This window comes from Chenopodium album, chromosome 11 (genome assembly GCF_948465745.1).
Source record: "Chenopodium album chromosome 11, dcCheAlbu1.1, whole genome shotgun sequence".
In the NCBI taxonomy this organism is placed as follows: Eukaryota; Viridiplantae; Streptophyta; class Magnoliopsida; order Caryophyllales; family Amaranthaceae; genus Chenopodium; species Chenopodium album.
The window spans coordinates 59,955,337-59,975,144 of NC_137844.1; the positions used below are offsets into that span (position 1 = coordinate 59,955,337).

The window sequence follows — 19,808 nt, forward strand, 5'->3', positions numbered from 1 at the left end:
TTAATTTAGTAATATTTAAGTTTTGTATGTAGCCAGCTCTTTCAGGAGATCCAAAAGGCAATGGGATTCCATAGACCACCACAATACAACTTGATTCTTCTTTATAAAACGTCATTAATTATTTATAATTAATATATATTATTATACAATCAATTATTGAGATGTTGAGTTTCTTATTGTTTTTTCTTGGGGGGGTATGAGTTGTTAAACTTCGATTCTTACTTAGCTTAATTGGACATGCATTATAATTTCATTATTTGGACTGACGTAGAGTGTATATATTGTTCCCTTTAATATAAGATTACACTTAGATAACTGCCGTTGATAGTTAGTTTTATTTACTAGTCCCATGTCTAACGCACTTCCTAATTACCAAATTTTTCTTTTTTTTTTTTGTTTTTTTGTTTTTGTTTGTTTTTTTTTTTTTTTTTTTTTGTCACAAAACTTACTTGATCAAGTCTGACCATGTGAAAATATTTTTTCAATGTACTTAGTAGCTATTTGTTTGATTAAAAAAAAGAGTGTATGTATTGTTCCCTTTATCTTAATTTGGATATATAACATACATAGTATGCTTGAAAAAGATAAAATTTAAATTTTGATAGAACAAATCATTCCGATCTGTAAGTGTGATGACACAATTAATTAAAATAAAACACATTATGATTGTAGGGAAGTTTATACCTTTGAATAGGAAACATACACACTTTCAACAGCAAACACTATGGAAATGTCAACAAATTATATTGATTGAGGAAGGAACTCTGATCAAGTTGAGTTGTTAAACTATTGAAGAGTTGAAGAAAGGCTTAGAAGAAGAAAAAAGAATCATCAATTGAAGGGCAGACAGAGCGCGTGGGGTGTACTTTCGGTCAGAGCCACTAAAAAAAAAAAGTTTAAATAAATCCACTAAGGAGATGGGTTGACCGATTAATTGTCCAAAATCCAGATGTAGCGATGTAATTAGGCCCAAAGCTTTTGGAATACAAAAGTCAAATCCCCTACAACAAAAGATTCTTTGCAGGGGTGGAAAGAGTGAATTAATGAATCAATTTTGGGTCCCCTTTAATTAAGCTCTTATCTTTCAATGTTTCTTCGCATAATATGGAAAACATCCAGGAAAGACCAACGAGGAGCAATTATTACATGGTATTTATTCCCTCTTAAACTAATTAGGCTATGCTATGTTCATCTTATTAATTAACATTAATACTTATTTTAGATCAAATAAAAAAATGAGTTCAAATGGATTAAAAAAAAAAAAAAAAAAAAAAAAAAAAAACAGAAATCAGATTAGATCGAATTTGAAAAAATAACTTCAGCTTATAATCTATCATTTATGTGCTACTTTTTATAGCTAATTACAAAAAAATATGAAAATTTCTTAGTTGGAAAATACACATTAGTAAAACTCTAATTAGATCTCATTTAATACGAGTATAATTTTTTCCCTTGCGGATTAGCGTATATATATTAAAAGATCAATATTTAATCAAATTAGATCAAATCAATAAGGTTAAATCAAATCAAATAAGTGACGAATTAAACATAACACACCTTGATTACCCCGTGTGTAGTACAAAATTTGCATTATTTCTCTCAAATTAAATGACCTCTAAATATATAGTGCTTCATTATTGGATGTAACACGACATAAATAGGAACACCGGACCCGTTCTCTACTTCTCATTCTCATTAAAGGGTGTTTAGTATATAATTATCATTTGTCATTAAGGTATTTAATACGTAATTATTATTATTTGTCTTTTAAAACTAACTAAGACTTAATGGTGTTAATTAATTATAAACTCATCATGGATTTTAGTATATAATTATCATCTATCAGGAGTACATTGGTTATTCAAAACTTTTAAAGGGTGCACAATACATGTTTTAAATCTCCAACCTCCAAGGGTATATGACAGTTTTATTCTTAAATTTTTCCAAGGATGAAAGGGTGTTATATATTGGAAGCTATAGGTCTAGAGTAGTATATTCTCTAGAGAGGGGGAAAAAAAGGATAGAGTTGAATTAAATTTGATGATGGGTAAAAAACTGTAAATGAAAAATCCAACGTGAGAAAATACGCGTTATGCTTGGGAGGCATCATGCATGTTTCTCGGTGTGCGACATGAGTAAGATAGACCCATTGGGACAACTTAAGGGACATTATATAACATGATTCCATCAATTTTTTTTTTTAAGAAAGGATTCCATCAATTTAATTATAATTAAGGTATTCCCTTTTCCAAATTCAGAACAAGACTAGCTTGTCCCAGTTTATACGTTTATCAGTATATCAATATATATATGAGCATGACAAACGAACCCAATATAAGTTAATTTTTAGTTTGCTACTTCTTCCGTTCTATTAATATTGTAATAATGGACTTTTTGCACAATTCATCACTCTTGTTTGACCATATAATATGATTTACACGTTAAACATAATATAGTCATGTGTGATCTTGTTGAATTCGTCTCATAAAATACTTTCACAATATCAACTTTTTATAATTTTTACTCTTACACAATTATAGATATTTAGCATATAAAATGTGCTTTGAAATGCGTAATTTCATCTTTGTTGCGATATTAATAGAACGGAGGAAGTATTAATTAGTATTATTTATTTATTTTATGGAGTTGATGAGTATTTTATTAGTTTCAAACACACATAATCAATCAAATTATTTTAGTAGAATGCATTGAAAAATTTATTTTGTTAAATATTGGCTTTTTAGTATTTGATAGATGCATGCCCGAAAAGAATAATTTTGATGTATCATTTTTCTTGGTTTCTTATTATGGAAATTCGTTTCAATGTATCAAGAGTTCATTGAATGCCTAGATGGGGGCGTCAGTTTATGTAATTCTAGTTGGATTATTGGGTTTATGATACTGTGTATCATTTTCGTACATCAGTGGTCTAAAATTTTACATGCGAACAACTCATTGTCAAATACTTATATTTAAATTAGTCATACTTTTCTAAATTTAATAATTTATACGAAGTAATGTCTCAAAAAAAAAAAATTATATATCAAAGTACTTCGGAAAATTTATATACAAGACTAAAAGTAACAATTATATATTAGAATTATAAATTTAAAAAAAAAAAAAAAAAAAAAAAAAAAAAAAAAAAAAAAAAAAAAAATCGATGGTGTAGTAATAGTAAAATTTTACTATAGATATGGGAATGAAGTCAACTGCATTCGTGGCATCGTCCAGAAGATGTTGATCTGTTTGCCGTCAGTGTAAGGATTAAGGAGCAGAATACAACTGTATATGTTAGTAATCCTCAAATTGATTCGGTAAGCAAAGAGACAAAATCATTGTATAATACTGATTCATCATATACAAATTAAAGTACTAATTTAATTGTGAATAAACAAATGAACAATGATACAATAAACAAAGATGAAAATTATACGAGTAAAACAATCAAAACTAATTAAATAGTGTGACGTGAATATCCGACCCTGATTCTACCGTGATGTGAATATCCGACTGTGGATCCAAAAACCGTTATTTTATTGTTTTTGAGATGCCTTTTGCTCTTTCTCTAAGGGCATCTCAATTAAAATAGAATTAAAGACGATTAAACTTGTTTACACGTAAATGATTCAATTAGACGATGACCGCATCACTTATTTAATTACCACCTCCCTCAACACATAAACTATGTAGATAGGTGTCGTGGAATCAGCTGATGTAATGTTCAAATTTTAAATTTAAATTTTCAAGGTCAATTGGTTGGATTTGTTTAGGAATTTATAATTCTAAATGTGATACATTTATAAGAAATTTAACTGCTAATTACCATTTCAACAGAACTAGTTTGTAGCTACTTGTTCATTATTACAAGGTACATTGGATTTTGGGCTTACCTCAAACCCCATTCATCCTAGTCGCCACGAGAATTCAACCTCATCAGGTTGATCTCCCACTTGGAATTTAAAGGGAACTAAGCTACTTCACCATCACCTCTACTCAAGTTAATTGCACCAAATTAATTAGCTTATATTATTTGACGAAATCCCAAATCTTCTAATTTATTTTTAGCCAAGAAATTTTTTTATCTGCATACCTGTTGAAGTGTAATTAACCTTCCCAAATAACACATGTAATGTCATACGTTAATAAAGGAGAAAGTGTTGTACGTTAAACAATTCATATAGATCTAATTACTCTTTTTATTGCCATATGATTTAATTTTGGAATGAAACCTCCTTATTTAGACTTTTGTGAAGTGGACTTTTCCTTGGTGACGAGTGTGACCCAAACATGTATTTAACAATGTCAAACTTGTAGTTCAACTTGATTTTTTTTCTTTTCTCTTTGCTGAATTTTACTTAATAGTTTTGTTAGAACTTACTAGTATATTAACTCAACTATAATAAGTTGAGGTAAGCATATTCGAACGGACTTTTTGTTAAAAACTACCTAATAAAACCCAGATTTTGTACTGTGATAAACTATCCAATAATAAAAAAAATGTTGTAATAAACTACTTAATGAAGGTAAATTGTTGTAAAAAATTACCTAAGAAAAAGTAAAATATTGTAAAATACTACCTATACCGGGTTTTCACTGTTGCCTAACCTCAAAACACTCTCAAAACTACTGCTTTTATTCCCAAAACTAACCCAACTTGTTTAAAATCTCCTCCACCACACCTAAACCACCTTTCAACCCCCAAAATTACCACCTCTAAAGCAAAAAACCACCCTCCTGAAGCACTAATCTACCCTCATCACCAACCTGGAATATCCTCCAACCATCCCAAAAATAACCTTATCACCTTGAAAACCAACCCTCACGGTGGTTTCGAGGGAGCTTTAAGGTGGATCAATGTCATAAAATTAAGTCAACGGTGAAATTTCGATCAATGGTAGTATCTTACAACAATTTACCTTTTATTAGGTAGTTTCTTACAACATATTTTTTATTAGGTAGTTTCTCAAAAAAATTAGGTTTTATTAGGTAGTTTATCACAAAAAGTCCTATTTGAAATTGTCTTTGTCATTTGTTTATGATTCTTCTCAAAAGGGTATTTTTTTTTAAGTATTTCATATTAATTTTTTTTTTTTTTTGAAACCAAATTTTATATTAATTTTTAATGCCTTATTATCTTGTTATTGAAATTATAGTCAATATTATTGATATGATACAAATAAAAGTGTATATGCATAATCTTTGCAATACTCTTGAAAGGGATTTTTTCCTCTATTTTGCATCGGCTCTTCCAAACATTTTATATAAGATATAGGTATCACGAAGTAGTGTAATACTCATCGATTGATAATCCTTTCAGACTTCGTAAGTATGCATGGACTGTAATTGCGCCCCTAGCACTTGGCCGACTTGTCATATATACATTTATTAAAAACTACATATATAGTATATATGAACTTGGTAAATCATTAGATTGCACAATGTAATAAATATGACGTAGAAGATGGAAAATGACAATATACTAAAAGAATAAAAAGGAAATTGACAAGAAGTACTTGACAAAATTTACAATAATCTTTTAGGTGTAAATAAATAAGATAAGAGGAATAGATAATAGACGATGATTGGTGGTTAGAAAGAGTTGTGGACTGAAAGTGTTTGAGCAAATTTATGTATAATTTGAGTCAACTACTCAAAATAGTGTGATAAGGAAACATGTAATATTGTAAATGTGCTTGTCACCTTTGAAGGCTGCCATGAGCCATTATGAAGAATTTGTCATATCAATCGCTTATATCTTATCCTATCATTATACCTTAGTTATGTATGAACAGTTCGTCATATAGGTCTCCACTAGAATAACCTTAATCAATTTATTCATTATTATTTCATTTTTTGTATCTTGATCATATGTTGAGAAGCGGAAATAGGAAATTCAACTATAACTGGTCTAAATAATTACTACAATTATCTCAACATTGAAATTTATGCTATGAAAACTATTCTCCGTGAGTGCTTCCATGTCTTAATTTGTGTTAATGTATGATAGCTTATCTAAAATACTACATACAAATCGACTAATAATTGGAATTTTTATTTTATTTTATCAAAGTTTCGGCATTCTATCCTTTGGGTATTGTACAATAATCTTAAAAGCTTTAATCAATTATTCGACATAAAATACAAATTCTTCAATATATCTTGTTCACATAAATTTAGTGTAACCATTAATATTAGATCAACTATAGTCATTTCATTAATAAAAAAAAAATAAAAAAAAAAAGTCATTATATTAAAATAAAGGTTATTATGTTAAACTGAAAGTCATTGTGTGTTTAAAAGTTAATTTTTTTAATGGACTTTATAAAATACTAGTCAATTGAATAACAAAGGCAACTATGTTAATATTTGTGAAAATTTGATAACAAGGATATAAAGCTAAGAAGAAAAAAAACAATATTTTTGAGAAAGCAACATATTACATGTTGATCTTATAATTATCGCAAAGTATTTGGTGAGTCTCGTTTCATTGTGAGTTTATACAATCATATCATATCACTAATATATAAAGCCGGTCTCGCAGCCAGGCCATGAGACGGCGACACTTGGTATTCCATTTTTTCACCAAGTGTCGACGTATGAGATAAACAAGAATTATTGTGACACATATGAACTAAATAAGCAATTTTTGGATAAATTTTTTTTGATAAAATTGTTGTGTAGAGTTTTATTATCGATAGAATTCTAATATTTCATATATACAAAATTGATCATATAACTTTTAATAAATATACTATAACTCTGTTCTATTTCCATTATCAAATTCGTTTTAAAAAGTTCTTTAAAATAAGATACATTTTATAATATATTTAATCACAAACTTTTATAAATAGCTGGCCAAACAATGTCGCCAACTATTACAATTGTTACATTGTTAGTGCTATAGGGGTTACTTAGTCAGTGCTATAGATATGGGTTACTTAGTTAGTGTTAAGGGTTATGCAGTTAGTATTACAGGTGTTACCAGTCAGTTTTATAGGTATTACTTTGTCCGCCCATATAGTGTGGCTAACCGCATACAAAATGCATTGTTATTTAATTTATTTAAGAAAACATTAGAGAATCAGTAAAAATAAGTTTTAATTAGTAAAAAAATAGTTTTAGTTTGGTGAAAATACTTTCAGTTTAGTGAAAATAATTTAAGTTCAATAAATATAATTCCAAGTTAATAATAACATAGATATCAATTTACAAACAAAACTATAAAAAGTACACTACTATATAAATATAAGCCATATGATATTGTATTTATAAATATTCTACATTATCAGAACGAATTATTTGACCATATTTAACATTCAAGTAAAAATGTTATCTTAAAATTTTATCAATTATCTGGGCATGGCCCGGGCACAAAACTAGTAACTAATATATAAACCTAAACTTTTAGCCAAGGCACGAGACAACGACATTTGACATTTCAACTTTTCACCAAGCGTCACACCACGTTGGATAGTTTAGATAGATTTCATAGGGTAAAATTGTTAGTTTAGGATTCTATTTTCAATCAAATTTGAATAAATTTCAGGTTAAAATTGTTAATTTAGAGTTCTATTTTTGATAAATTACCAATAAGTGTCATATAAATTTATTTTTTATATCATAATATTTTTTGGAGTGAAGAAAGGAGTTCAAAACGTACGACATCTATCAATCAGGCCGGATAACAAGTCATTTCTAATGGCCTGCTCACATTTACTAAATTGAGATGAGCTGAATTGAACTGAACTGAACTGAATGGAGCTGAAATGAATATTTTATGAGAGAAGGAAATTAGGAGATGAACTAAAGTGAACTGAACTGATTGGAGCTGAACTGAACTGATTGAAGCTGAATTGAACTGAACTGAACTGAAATTAAGCTGAAGTAAATAGGCCCTTAGCCCAATGTTTTGGGTTGGATCAACCCAACGGGCTTGAAATAATTTTTTACTTAATCTTTTTTTTTTTTTTTTTTTTTTTTTGGCTATTTTTTAGAAATTTTTAATATTTCATGCTTAGTTTAATATTTTTTTTTTTATTATGTATTTAATCGAATATTTTTACCAATATTAATTTTAGTCATTATATGCCTACTACATTGTTTAAATTGTCACAAAAATACATCAATTCCTAAATAATTTTGTATCATTGATATATTTTGTAATTTGACATATTGATTCAAAATTTATCTTAAACTTCTGTAAATAAACAATCCGAGCATCGGGCCACAAAACTAGTAATAATAATAATAATTTGGAAACATACCGTGAAGCGTTGACGTAGCATAGTGAATTAGTGATGATCGAAGGCCCGCAAGCCACAACACTATTGTTGCCCCATATGAGGTTTGAGGCTTGCAGTGAGCATTCTAGAAATATGGCCTCGTTTATATACTAAGGCCCAAATGAAACATGGAAGTAGGTTGGGCTAACATTAGCCCGACATCACAAAATCCCGTTGGATCGTGGTCCGCCCAACTTAGCCGCAATGGCCAATGGCATTTTTATAAATGTAAAGAAGCATAAATCATATCAGCCGGACAGGGTTTCCATTAGTAGTGAAGAATGATGGACCAATCAACATACATAATGCTTAATTATTAGGTTCATTGAGAGCTATTTTACCTCAATGTACGTAATTAATACAAAGGACAGAAGCAAAAACTAGAGAGAGCAACTTGATTTTACTACATAATTGACATGAATACATTCATTTACTACTAAACAAGCATAAGATCTTACTCATCAATATGCATGCATGGATAGATAGTACGTAGATAGGACTACCAAACATCGACAGGAATATATAGCAGGAAAATTCAAAGTTAAAACAAAACCCTCAATCCAAGATGAATACATTAAAATCAAAAAAACATTATGTTGTCGATCAATAAACCAGTTCAATATAATGTATGATTCCAACGTACGCGAGTTAGCGGATCAATTAGGCACATTGGAAGTCAGTGGGAGTTTTCTTGCCACAAACATTGATAAGAAGGTTAAGAGCAATGGGGATATTGAGATTAATCCCAAGAATATTAGCCTTAATGGCAGTGCAAAGGCATATGGCAGCTTCTAAATCAAGAAGGCCGGCAATGACACTGCAGCAAGGGTGGGTTGGCGGGGTCCCAATCACGGCACTCACGGGGCCATTCAACACATTGGCGCATATGCCAAGTTTTAAGGCATCCCTTGGGCAGTGACCACCTCGCGAGCTACTACCACCCCCAGGGACAGGGTTGTTTGGATTTGGGACATTTGGTGTGTTAGGCTGCCCACAAAGGTAACAACTCTGAACAAGGTTACATGAAAGGAGGTTTAGTGAAAGGAAAAGAATGGCAATAGTGGAACTCTTGCACTTCATCGTGTTTTTGATGTTAAGTGTACGTGTTTTGGGCTAATTCGCTAATTCAGTGAATGGATATATAAGAATTAGAGCTTGGTATTTATAGACCGGAATAGAAGATTAGGATTATATATTATTGTATAAATATACTTTAGACTACGTATCTGTTTAAAAAATAGTTGCACCATTTGATATTTTTGGTATGCCCGTATGAATGAATTGGTTGTGATGCTGCTTTGGTGGTAAGTTGCGAATGGAAACAAATGATGTTCGTGATGTTAGGCTGGTTCGAGATTTGTCTTATGCAAATATAGTAATAGTGTGGACTCATTAAAATAGGCTCCAACATCTATGTTAAGTTGGCCCGTGAAGAATAACCACATTGAGGAGTTGTCATTGGTGGATGTCGATCCAAGTGCATAAACCAGCTTATTCGCCCATTGATTGGCTCTTCCAAAATCATCCTTAGCTCGTATATATATATATATATATATATATATATATATATATATATATATATATATATATATATATATATATATATATATAAAGTTAAAGTAGATAAGATCACAGCTTATACTTAAAGTAGTATTCTTTCAAAAAAAAAAAAAAAAAAAAAGTAAAAGTAGTATTTGAGTAGGTAGCCAATATATGGGCTAGCTGTGAAGTTCTCTAGTATTCACTCTTATACTTAACTTAGTCTTTGGACAATTTCGTTTAATATCACAGCACAGTACATACTTGTTTCAAGAAGATAACCAGCTTATTGTATATGAATTTCAATCATATGACCTTATGTTTCTGAAGAAGTAATTTTCAAACAAGTGTAGATAAGTGTAGCTAAAATGAATCCTAGTTATAAGTGTTGAGAACCAAGTATAGAGAGCTACGGTGTACCGTACGGAGTAGCTAATAATTTTATCTCAATTCTTAAGTGTCACTCTAGATTTCTCGGTGACATCCTCACCTAGTAACACAATTGGTTGTGAAGGACTTTATTTGTCTAGGCCGCTAGGCGAGTATGTTAAATGATGTTTGATATATAGTTAAGGGTGTTTTATACGGAGTATCAAGTTCAAAAGTGGATAATTAGCGTAATAGCCAAATGGATAATTAGATTAATAGCCAAGATATGTGGTCATAACTAGAGTTTTTTCCAAGCTATATGATTGAGGAGATTAAAACCTACATTTTGCACAATCCGCTTGATCTATGATGAACAATTTATTTAGTTTGGACTTTGATAATACGAGGTATTCCACACCCGGTTGCTATAAGATAAAAACCTTTGTTTGAAGGTAATGATTGATGATTTATGATGATATGGGCCTCCCAATGGGCCTCTTTTTTAATAGCATGGGCCCATTATATTTTTTTAGATCTTTTCATAGGAAAACAAGCCCATATTAAAGTAAAGCCTCAACCCTAACTTTTTCTTTTTTTATTTTTTTAAATTTTTTTTTTATAATATCTACTCGTATGTTAGTGACTTAGGGTCTGTTCACATTTGCTGAACTGAACTGAACTGATTGGAGCTGAACTGAATTGAACTGAACTGAACTGAAACGAATATTTTATGAGATAAGGAAATTAGGAGCTGAAATGAACTGATTGGAGCTGAACTAAACTGAACTGAAATTAAGTAAAAGTGAATAGACCCTTATTGTGATTTTCAATGCCCAAACAGTTGACCAATGCAATTATTTAAGAATAATATAAGCAAGTGGAGAGAATAGTGCAAGCTAGAAAGAATACTTGACCCACAAGCAACGGCAAGTCGGCAATACCTTTTTATTTATTTATTTTCTTAGAAAAATGGGGTTAGTAAGGCCCGTGATTACGTCCAACTTACGAAGCAACCTTCACCCAAGCTAAATTACAAACGTTTCTTGATTTCTCGACAAATTGTACGCTAGAATGTTTGATTGTTTTGCTTAATAAAGTCGTTACATGCTGTCAGCAAAACATCATTATATATAATTGAAATTAGTATACAAACTACTATTCCACTAACACCAAACCATTTTGAACCAATCGATCGGCCGATCCCACCTAAAAGGTTCAATGCCAAGATTGCCAACCGTCATATGGATGCCAATTTCAATTTCAATATTTTACGCATATATTGTAAATAATTATTGAATGGGATTTGTACACTACTCGTTGTGTCTCACTTCACATTAGCTGGGATAAGTGTCGTAATTGATGATAGACATAGTAAAGTTGACTCAATTTAAATACCCGATATGAAATACTTTACTCAACTTTATTTTATTTTACTTTTTTAAAGGAGAAATATATTGTTAATAAATATTCATTATATAGTATTTCAAGAAAACGATATCACCATATATATTACATTATTAGTACATAGAGTTAATGGCGTATCAAGCAAATCTTGGTCTAGTGGGAATGATTGTACGGAGGTTGATCTCCAATATGGACACTTAAAAGATGGGTTCACTTTATCGTTTCTCCCTTACTTTTTAAGTGTCTAACCCGTAAATAATATACCAAAAAAATTATGAGGGTTGAGGTCTAATTAGGGTCCTTCTCCTTACCTTAAAAAATATAAATTAAAATATATAAAAAAAAAAGAAAAAAAAAAGAAGATAGAGTTAATGACATGCATTACATAATCACTACTGCAATCTCGAAGCGATTTCATTTTTTTCTATGTTTGAAATTAATCAAGAATTTAAGCTTTATATAGTATATACACCTCTTGAGACCCTTTGGGTATATGATAATAAAAAACCTCAACCAAACAAAAAACAGATGAAATGGATTCTAACTCCCTTTTAACTCATTTCAAATTATCCAACCAAACGCACCCTAATAGCTAAATAGCCTATTGATGTAAATGAATATGATATAATACTGTTAACACATACAAAGTATAGCTCAAATATACTAACATGGAATTAATTATTGCCTTCAAAATAAAATATAACTTGATGAGAGAATAATGTTGTTTACCTACAATAAATAATTAATACAACTCTATTCATTAAATAATTAATGCCTTTAATAAGCCTATATAAACCCCTCTATAACCTTCCTCTTATATCATCCCAAACCCTTCTCTAATAATAATAATAATCATACCCAAATTTAACTTGCAACACAATGGCCTCCTCTAAGATCACTTCAGCACTAGCCCTCTTTCTCTCTTTCAACCTTCTTATGTTCTCCGCCACCATTCATGCAAGTTATTCTCCTTACACTCCCGCTGTACCTTCCGGCGGAAGTGGAGGTGGAGGAGGCATTATAGGTGGAGGAGGAGGTGGAGGTGGCAGTGGGGGATCGTCTAGGGGAAAATGTCCTCTTGACACCTTAAAATTAGGGGTATGTGCCAACTTACTTGGCAACCTTCTTAACCTTCAAATAGGAACTCCTCCGGTTCAGCCATGCTGCTCCTTGATCCAAGGCATTGCAGACCTTGAGGCTGCAGTTTGCCTTTGTACCGTGATCAGAGCTAATGTTTTGAACCTCATCAACCTCAATTTGCCTGTTAACCTAAGCTTGCTTCTCAATGCATGTGGAAGGAGAACTCCCAGGGGATTCCAGTGTCCTTGATTAATTAGGGGATCATAAATTGTATGTACTGTGTTTAAAGTACGTGTGTGTGTGCGCGCGTGTTCGTTGCATTTATTATTAATTATTATGCAGAGTGGTTTGTTGAGAGATAATCTCATCTATTTGCATTGGCATGGTGTAATATTGTGCTTTGTTGAAACTAAGCACGCTTTATCTTTAATTTGTTTTTTACAATCATTTGATGATGGTGAATAAAGGATTAAAGTACACTACGTAAATGTATGTGAGTAAGTGCTTAAATGTTTTGTTTCTTTGTGTAATATAGCATCAATATTACCCAGCCATGCATTATTAATATAATAATATATCTACGTCATAATATAGCAAGCTAAGCATTTCATTGGCTATTGGTTGGCTTTTGTTTTATTTCTTGTAAGTTTTGTGATCATTCAGCTAAATTTAATAACGTACATATATATACAGCTCCAATCAAATTATATATATTCATGATTCAATCATGATGATATGGATGCTTTAGGGGGATCTGTTGTGTTTACAAGAAATAGAGCCACAAATATACTTACCTAAGAGAACTAGCTAGTTAAACAATTTTTTTTTTTTTTTTTTTAACCCAAAAGGACCTCTAAACATATGAAGACGAATACAAATTTACAATTATTTCAATTTTTGTATTTATCAATAAGAGTAGATGAATAAGATCATAATAATTCTATCAAGTAATGTACACATAAGAAATTGCCAAATTTGCTTACAATAGTTGCTTATTTCGATCTCTAATAAGTTTATCAATTTCAAACTTATTCAGTTAATTACCATCTCCACCTATATGACGCTCCAATTAAATCACTAAATGTTCCCCAAAAAAACTCCTATATATATATATAAATTATGCATACAATTTTCAAGTTACATTTTTCAACATAAATAAACCTTTAAATAAGTATTAATTCAAATCAAACAAAATCATACATTAATATATTTTTTCTTACCTATTCCGTTTGCTAAAGATCGCTTATACTTGTTAGATTTCTTCAGCTTTTTACATCTTTCTTGAACATTTGTAACTATGGGTTATCTATTTTAGGTAACTTTACCGACAATTGCGACACATTATTGTCGGTGCTAATGCTAACAATCCCAGACTACTACAACTAAGGAAAATCTGCATTGAGTGCTACTAAAGTCCGATTGTTACAAAGGGCTACTCCCTTCGCATTCTATATAAATGACTGATTGGAATAATAATTGATTGAGCTTCTGCGTCATTGAACAACTTTTTAGTCGTCAATTCAGTTATGTTTACGTTTCATAGAGTACAGTAGACTATTAAATTTGTAATTTGGTTAACATATTACATATCATCCAAAATTAAAAGCGTTAATAATGGCCCTCAAGATAACTTCTTTTTTTGGCATTGAATCTTTTTGGAGTAGATCGATTGGCCTGCTCTACATTTGTACCCCAATCTCTTGAAACATGCCCCAAAGAGACCCTTAAGTTAAATGTATGTGCAAATAATGATAATGGAGTGTAAGTAACCTTATCAAGCTTGATGCTTCCATCTGTCTTTGTACTGCAGTCCATGCCAATATCTTAAAAATTGGTCCCCTTAACATCTGCATTGATCTTATATATTCTTCAAATTGTAATTAGCAAAATTGGACATGAAGTAGTTCCAAAGAGCTATGAATGACCACCACTACCCCGTGCCTAATTTAATTTGCTACTTACCTCTCTTCTTTGGGGTGGTTGTAATTTTGTATTGTTGTACCAATTCCAGATTTTATTATTCCTAATCATGTGAAATTTACTTTCACCCTAATTAGTATTATTTGGGCCGCGTGAGGGTGTTTTTACATGTTTGATCATAATATAATATTACCATCATTTCATGACTATATGCCTAACATTGATTATGTAAAATTTTGATTGATTATTTACTACATTTATTAGTATTATGTTTACTCCTCTGTTCATAGCTAAATTAAGCTAAAGTTATTTCCATTAAGAACTATTCCGTGGTAAAATGACATCTAGCTTACATGAAAGATTGATAGTAAAACATTTACCATAAATTCACATATATGTAAGGAGTAAAACTCATGCATGCATGCTACAAATATGATTGGAATGTATTTGAATTTATACAAACAACGAACTCATCAGGTGAAGTGTCTATTAAACATAGAAGAACAATCCATTTATGAACCTCATTTGGGAAGAGACGTATTCAAAACAATTAATAGCACATAGTATAATACTCGTACACAATAGTAAAAATTGGTAAATGGTAATTAAATACGGAGTACTATACTGCAATGTGGCAATTAAAATGGAAACAAGAAGTTAACCATTATGCCATCGCTTATTTATTTTTTTGATGTCAACTACAAGAGTAGTAGTACATAATATTAGATCAAGCTAGACGTCATAGATTAAGACTAGACGTCAAAATAATAATGACACGGCCACATAAGATGGTATATGGCATATTAATTATTAAGGACACTGGAAGCCCCGAGGGACATTGGTGCCGCAGTAGTTAACAAGCAAGCTAAGAGAGAGAGGGATGTTCAAGTTGATGCCCAAGATGTTAGCCCTAATGGCAGTGCAAAGACATACAGCAGCCTCGGCATCGATGAGCCCTTGAATGAGGGGGCAGCATGGTGTCTTTGGTGGTGTACCAATGTTAAGGTTGAGCAAACCACTAAGCACATTTGCACACACACCCAATTTAAGGGCGTCAGTTGGGCAAGCCCCAATTGATGAGCCTCCACCCCCGCCTCCGCCTCCGCCTCCGCCACCACCACCACCACCTCCTCCTCCTCCTCCTCCACTTCCACCTCCACCCCCACCTCCGGTTGAGGGGGTGCCTCCAGAGCCTGGGTAACCCCTACCTGGGGTTCCGCCGCTTCCAGGGTATGGTGTACTAGGTTTGGGGCTGGGTTTGGGTTTGGGTTTGGGCTTAGGGTAACCACTTTCACCTCCACATTCTCCACAAGCGGAGACGAGGGAGAAGAAGAGAAGGTTGAGGGCAAGGAAAAGGACTAGGGATTTGGAAAATAATGTAGATGCCATGTTATTATTGTTTCATATAGCTCTACTTAATTAGTGTACGTAGAGATGAAGAGAATGATGTTAAAGGGGTGGTATTTTATAGGTTTTATGCATGACATTGTAACAACGAATTTAGACAATATTTTAGTGTATAGTTTAATTTCTCTATATAAAATAAACCAAAAAAAGATCGAGTTGCATCTATAGCATGCATGTGTGAGCTTAGAAATTTAGCTGGCAAAACACATATAAAAGGGGGGCATAGTTTTGGTCTTTTGTGAGACAATATGGTTGGAATTGGAATCATATCACAAATTGCTCAAACTAGTTGTACTTCTTCAATTTTTATAATAATGTGTCATCACTCAACAAGTCAGTAGTGCAAGTGTTTAACCCTGCAGGAATCTCTATCAGCAGCTAGGGTCTTCGTAGTAAGTTTTATACGGAGAACAAATATAAAATGATTTGAGAATATTTTAGTTACTACAAGAATTTGGGAAAAACTATACTTTGTAATTTATAATTTGGGGATATTAAGTAACTTTGCAATATATATGTAAAATAGTTGGGTATTTTTGTGAGATATTAAGATTCTCAATTGTTACACATAATGTGCAATATATATCTAAAATTTTACTCTCACTCTGATCTATTGAAAAATAATGTACTTGTAACCTGACCTGTTTAATCAATACCCTATAAGAGATAATAGTAGTAAGAATAATTTTAAATGTAATCTGAAAAACAATATAACAATCAAATGTCTATTTGCAATTTAGGGCTTGTTTGGTTCACCTTATTTTTGCTTAACTGAACTTATCTGATGTAGTCTGATCTGATCTGAATGTCAGAGTTGACGACCAAGCTTTGACCTTACATATACGATAATGTCAGATTTGGCGTCTTCTTAGATTCGTAATAATGTGTATTTTATTAATATGTGATCTTCATATATAATTTTTTTTCATTACGAATTAAAGATATTTAACGATAAAAAACAACACATAAAATGATGATCTGAACTTATTTTTTATGATCTAATCTGAACTTATTTTTTAAAATTTTACTTCTTCCGTTTTTTTTAGTTGACATCGTTTGACTTTTATACTATTCACACACTATACTTTAACTCGCTTTTGTGATTTATAGATACGATAAAATATAATCATGTGGGATCTTGTTTGAATCGTCTATATGTATATTTTATTAATATCTACTTTTTATAATTTTACAACGTTGATAATTGAAGTTATTAAGTGTTAAAAACATGCGTTGGCAAGCGTGATAACAGAAATTTGTTAACTAAAAAAAACAGAGGATATATAAGAGAGTGAGGGATAGCTCAAGTGGTTAGAGCTTCTCTCCCGATTACAAGTGATCCTGGGATCGATTCTCATCCCGCCCTTGTAGGTTGTAGCTCTCCAAACACCAAAAAAAAATTAAAATTTATAAAGGGAGACAAAAATAAGACGGTTAGAGATGGTGATGAGATTCAGCCATGCTCTTATGAGTCTTATCTCAGACAAGCCATGAGACAGATCCAAGTTCATCTTTCCAAAAATATTCACAAAAATCGATACTTCTATTTTGGTGATGACCAACTAGTACTATATTGTTAGTTTACATTGCTGGAACCCTCAGCCCATGTTATGGATCTCAATTCTCATGTAATAATACAGCTTGTTTTGTAATCTCATGCATAACTCACGGGTTACTCTTTGTTTGCTGTATTTGTTCAACGGCCACGATTTCTGACTAATATATACGATTATTTGACTCAACACATCAATTGCCACGAGCTTATTGTTCAATTAGACTTTAGATTAATTAGTGAGAAGATTACGACCACTTTATTCTACGCCTAGACGATGAATAATACTCATCCATATGAATTATTGCAAGAGTACGGTACATCGTTATCTCAATATGATCGTTACTCTATCATATGTATATTGATATAATCTACCATATTAGCAAGCAAGCTTAATACTGGAGAATTTAATTAAGAAGCAAGTATTTTTTTTTTTTTTTTCTTAATAAAAACATGTTAGACTGCAGTGCAAGATTAAATTATTACGACAAGGCAATATCTTATGCTATATTGGTGCATGCGCCATTAGTTGAAGTTGGTTGTTTATCGCACAGTTTAGCCCGTGACTCTAAAAATCACATTAAGGTAAACAAATTAAGATATGACAAGTCTTTTTTTAAGCACATCAAGCAAAGCATTAAAAATACACGTTTTATCGAGCTTCTTTTTCTTGTGTGCTCCTAATTGAGATCTTTGGTTTTATTTTACATTTAGGTTATGACTTTCTCTTCTTACTCAGGTACTGATTAGTTTTGAAAACTTATTTATAGTCGTGGTATTTAGGTTATGATTGAGCAAATAAATTGGATAATCTAATTTATATAGTAAGATTTACAAGTAGTACTTACATATGATTAGGTCAAATTTTGTAATAATATCACTAAGCACACTACTCGACTACTCATTTAATCGCTATAACTCCTTTAGTCCTTGTAAAGCAAAAACAAAATATAATGGGAAAATGGGGTTACCATCTTAATAAAATTAAATCAGCTTACTACTCTTTATTCAAAAATTACATAATATAGACCCCTTCCCTTCCCAAAAAAAAAAAAAAAACCCAAAAAAATACATATTTAGAAATTAGTTTCTAGCTTTATTATACTGTAACCTTAACCCTACAGAATTAACAGAGGTTAGGTATTGTGACTTATAATATTCAGCGAGTAATTAAACTAATGATTGTTTTTTAGTCAATTATAGAAACAGTTCCTTCCCGTGAACCATTTTTGTCAGATAATAAACCTTACACGAAGAATACTTTAAGCGGATGATTATAATAAAATGATCCATAAGCTGGAAATATTATATATCCGCAAATTAATGTTGAAAATTTGTCTAATATAAGGTGGATGTGCTCATTGCTAGTGTCATTTTCTACAAAAATTAAATCACGCCTTACGTGGGTAACTAGATATATGGACACGTTGTGTGTCCCTAAAATGCAAAACCCCATTGTTTATATCAATTGTATGATGATATTACTAATTGTGTCAGATTATTTGGACCATCTATATTGCAAGCTTTTCACTTTTCATATTCTTCTTCTTCCATTTATGGCAACCAATAATGCTAACTCTATAAATTATTCTTTAATTAATTATATGTTAAGTATACATTCTGTAGATACTTTGTAAAGTCCTGTACAATTATACCTAGCCTAGAATTATACAATTATATATTCAATCATCGAATGATGAGCTAGCTTAGAATACCTAATACTCCCTAAAAAAAATATAGATAATTAAACAATCTATAATTTTCATGCTATTATATTTAATTTAAATTATGCACACAGAATCTAGCTTGTAGCTTAATTAGACTTTATTGAATGGGTAACTTTATTTCCTTGTTGGACAATATGTTTTGATATAACATGTGATGAGTAACTTTAATACCTTGTTTGGCAATAGTATCTTTTTGAATAGCTAAAATAAAACGCCAATAAAAAGAATTTTAAGTTCAAATTATTCGATTGTGTATGCTCTTTTCATTATTGCTTTAGGTTATTTTTTTTCCTATTGACCTTAAATATACTTCGATATAATTAAATTTTTGCAAAAAAAATACATAAAGTTGTTATTATGCTACTTATGTTAATATCTATCGAATAACATGTGGAGTATTTATTTCATGATGATACAATCATTACAAGAAAATAACCTTTTCGTAGCGATTATTTGAACCTTTAGTATCATTGTAATTGTAACAAAAAGCTTTCCCAACGAATGGTCATTTGATACAATATCCGCCGT

At 31.2% G+C, this 19,808-nt stretch overlaps 1 protein-coding gene and 2 pseudogenes across 1 annotated transcript; 1 reads left to right on the forward strand and 2 right to left on the reverse strand.

Annotated features, from left to right (window-relative positions):
• Positions 1 to 8,942: 8,942 nt before the first annotated feature.
• Positions 8,943 to 9,362, reverse strand: LOC145567033 (14 kDa proline-rich protein DC2.15 pseudogene; annotated as a pseudogene).
• Positions 9,363 to 12,434: 3,072 nt separating this feature from the next.
• On the forward strand, positions 12,435 to 12,933 carry LOC145569508 (putative lipid-binding protein AIR1 pseudogene; annotated as a pseudogene).
• Positions 12,934 to 15,403: 2,470 nt separating this feature from the next.
• On the reverse strand, positions 15,404 to 16,011 carry LOC145569509 (uncharacterized). Its single transcript, XM_081628849.1, has one exon. The coding sequence runs from the start codon at positions 15,981 to 15,983 to the stop codon at positions 15,405 to 15,407; it is 579 nt and encodes a 192-aa protein (XP_081484975.1). The 5' UTR covers positions 15,984 to 16,011; the 3' UTR covers position 15,404.
• Positions 16,012 to 19,808: the final 3,797 nt, after the last annotated feature.

Excerpts from the sequence above, each read along its gene's own strand:
- LOC145569509 (XM_081628849.1), bottom strand. The coding sequence starts at position 15,983 with ATGGCATCTACATTATTTTCCAAATCCCTAGTCCTTTTCCTTGCCCTC.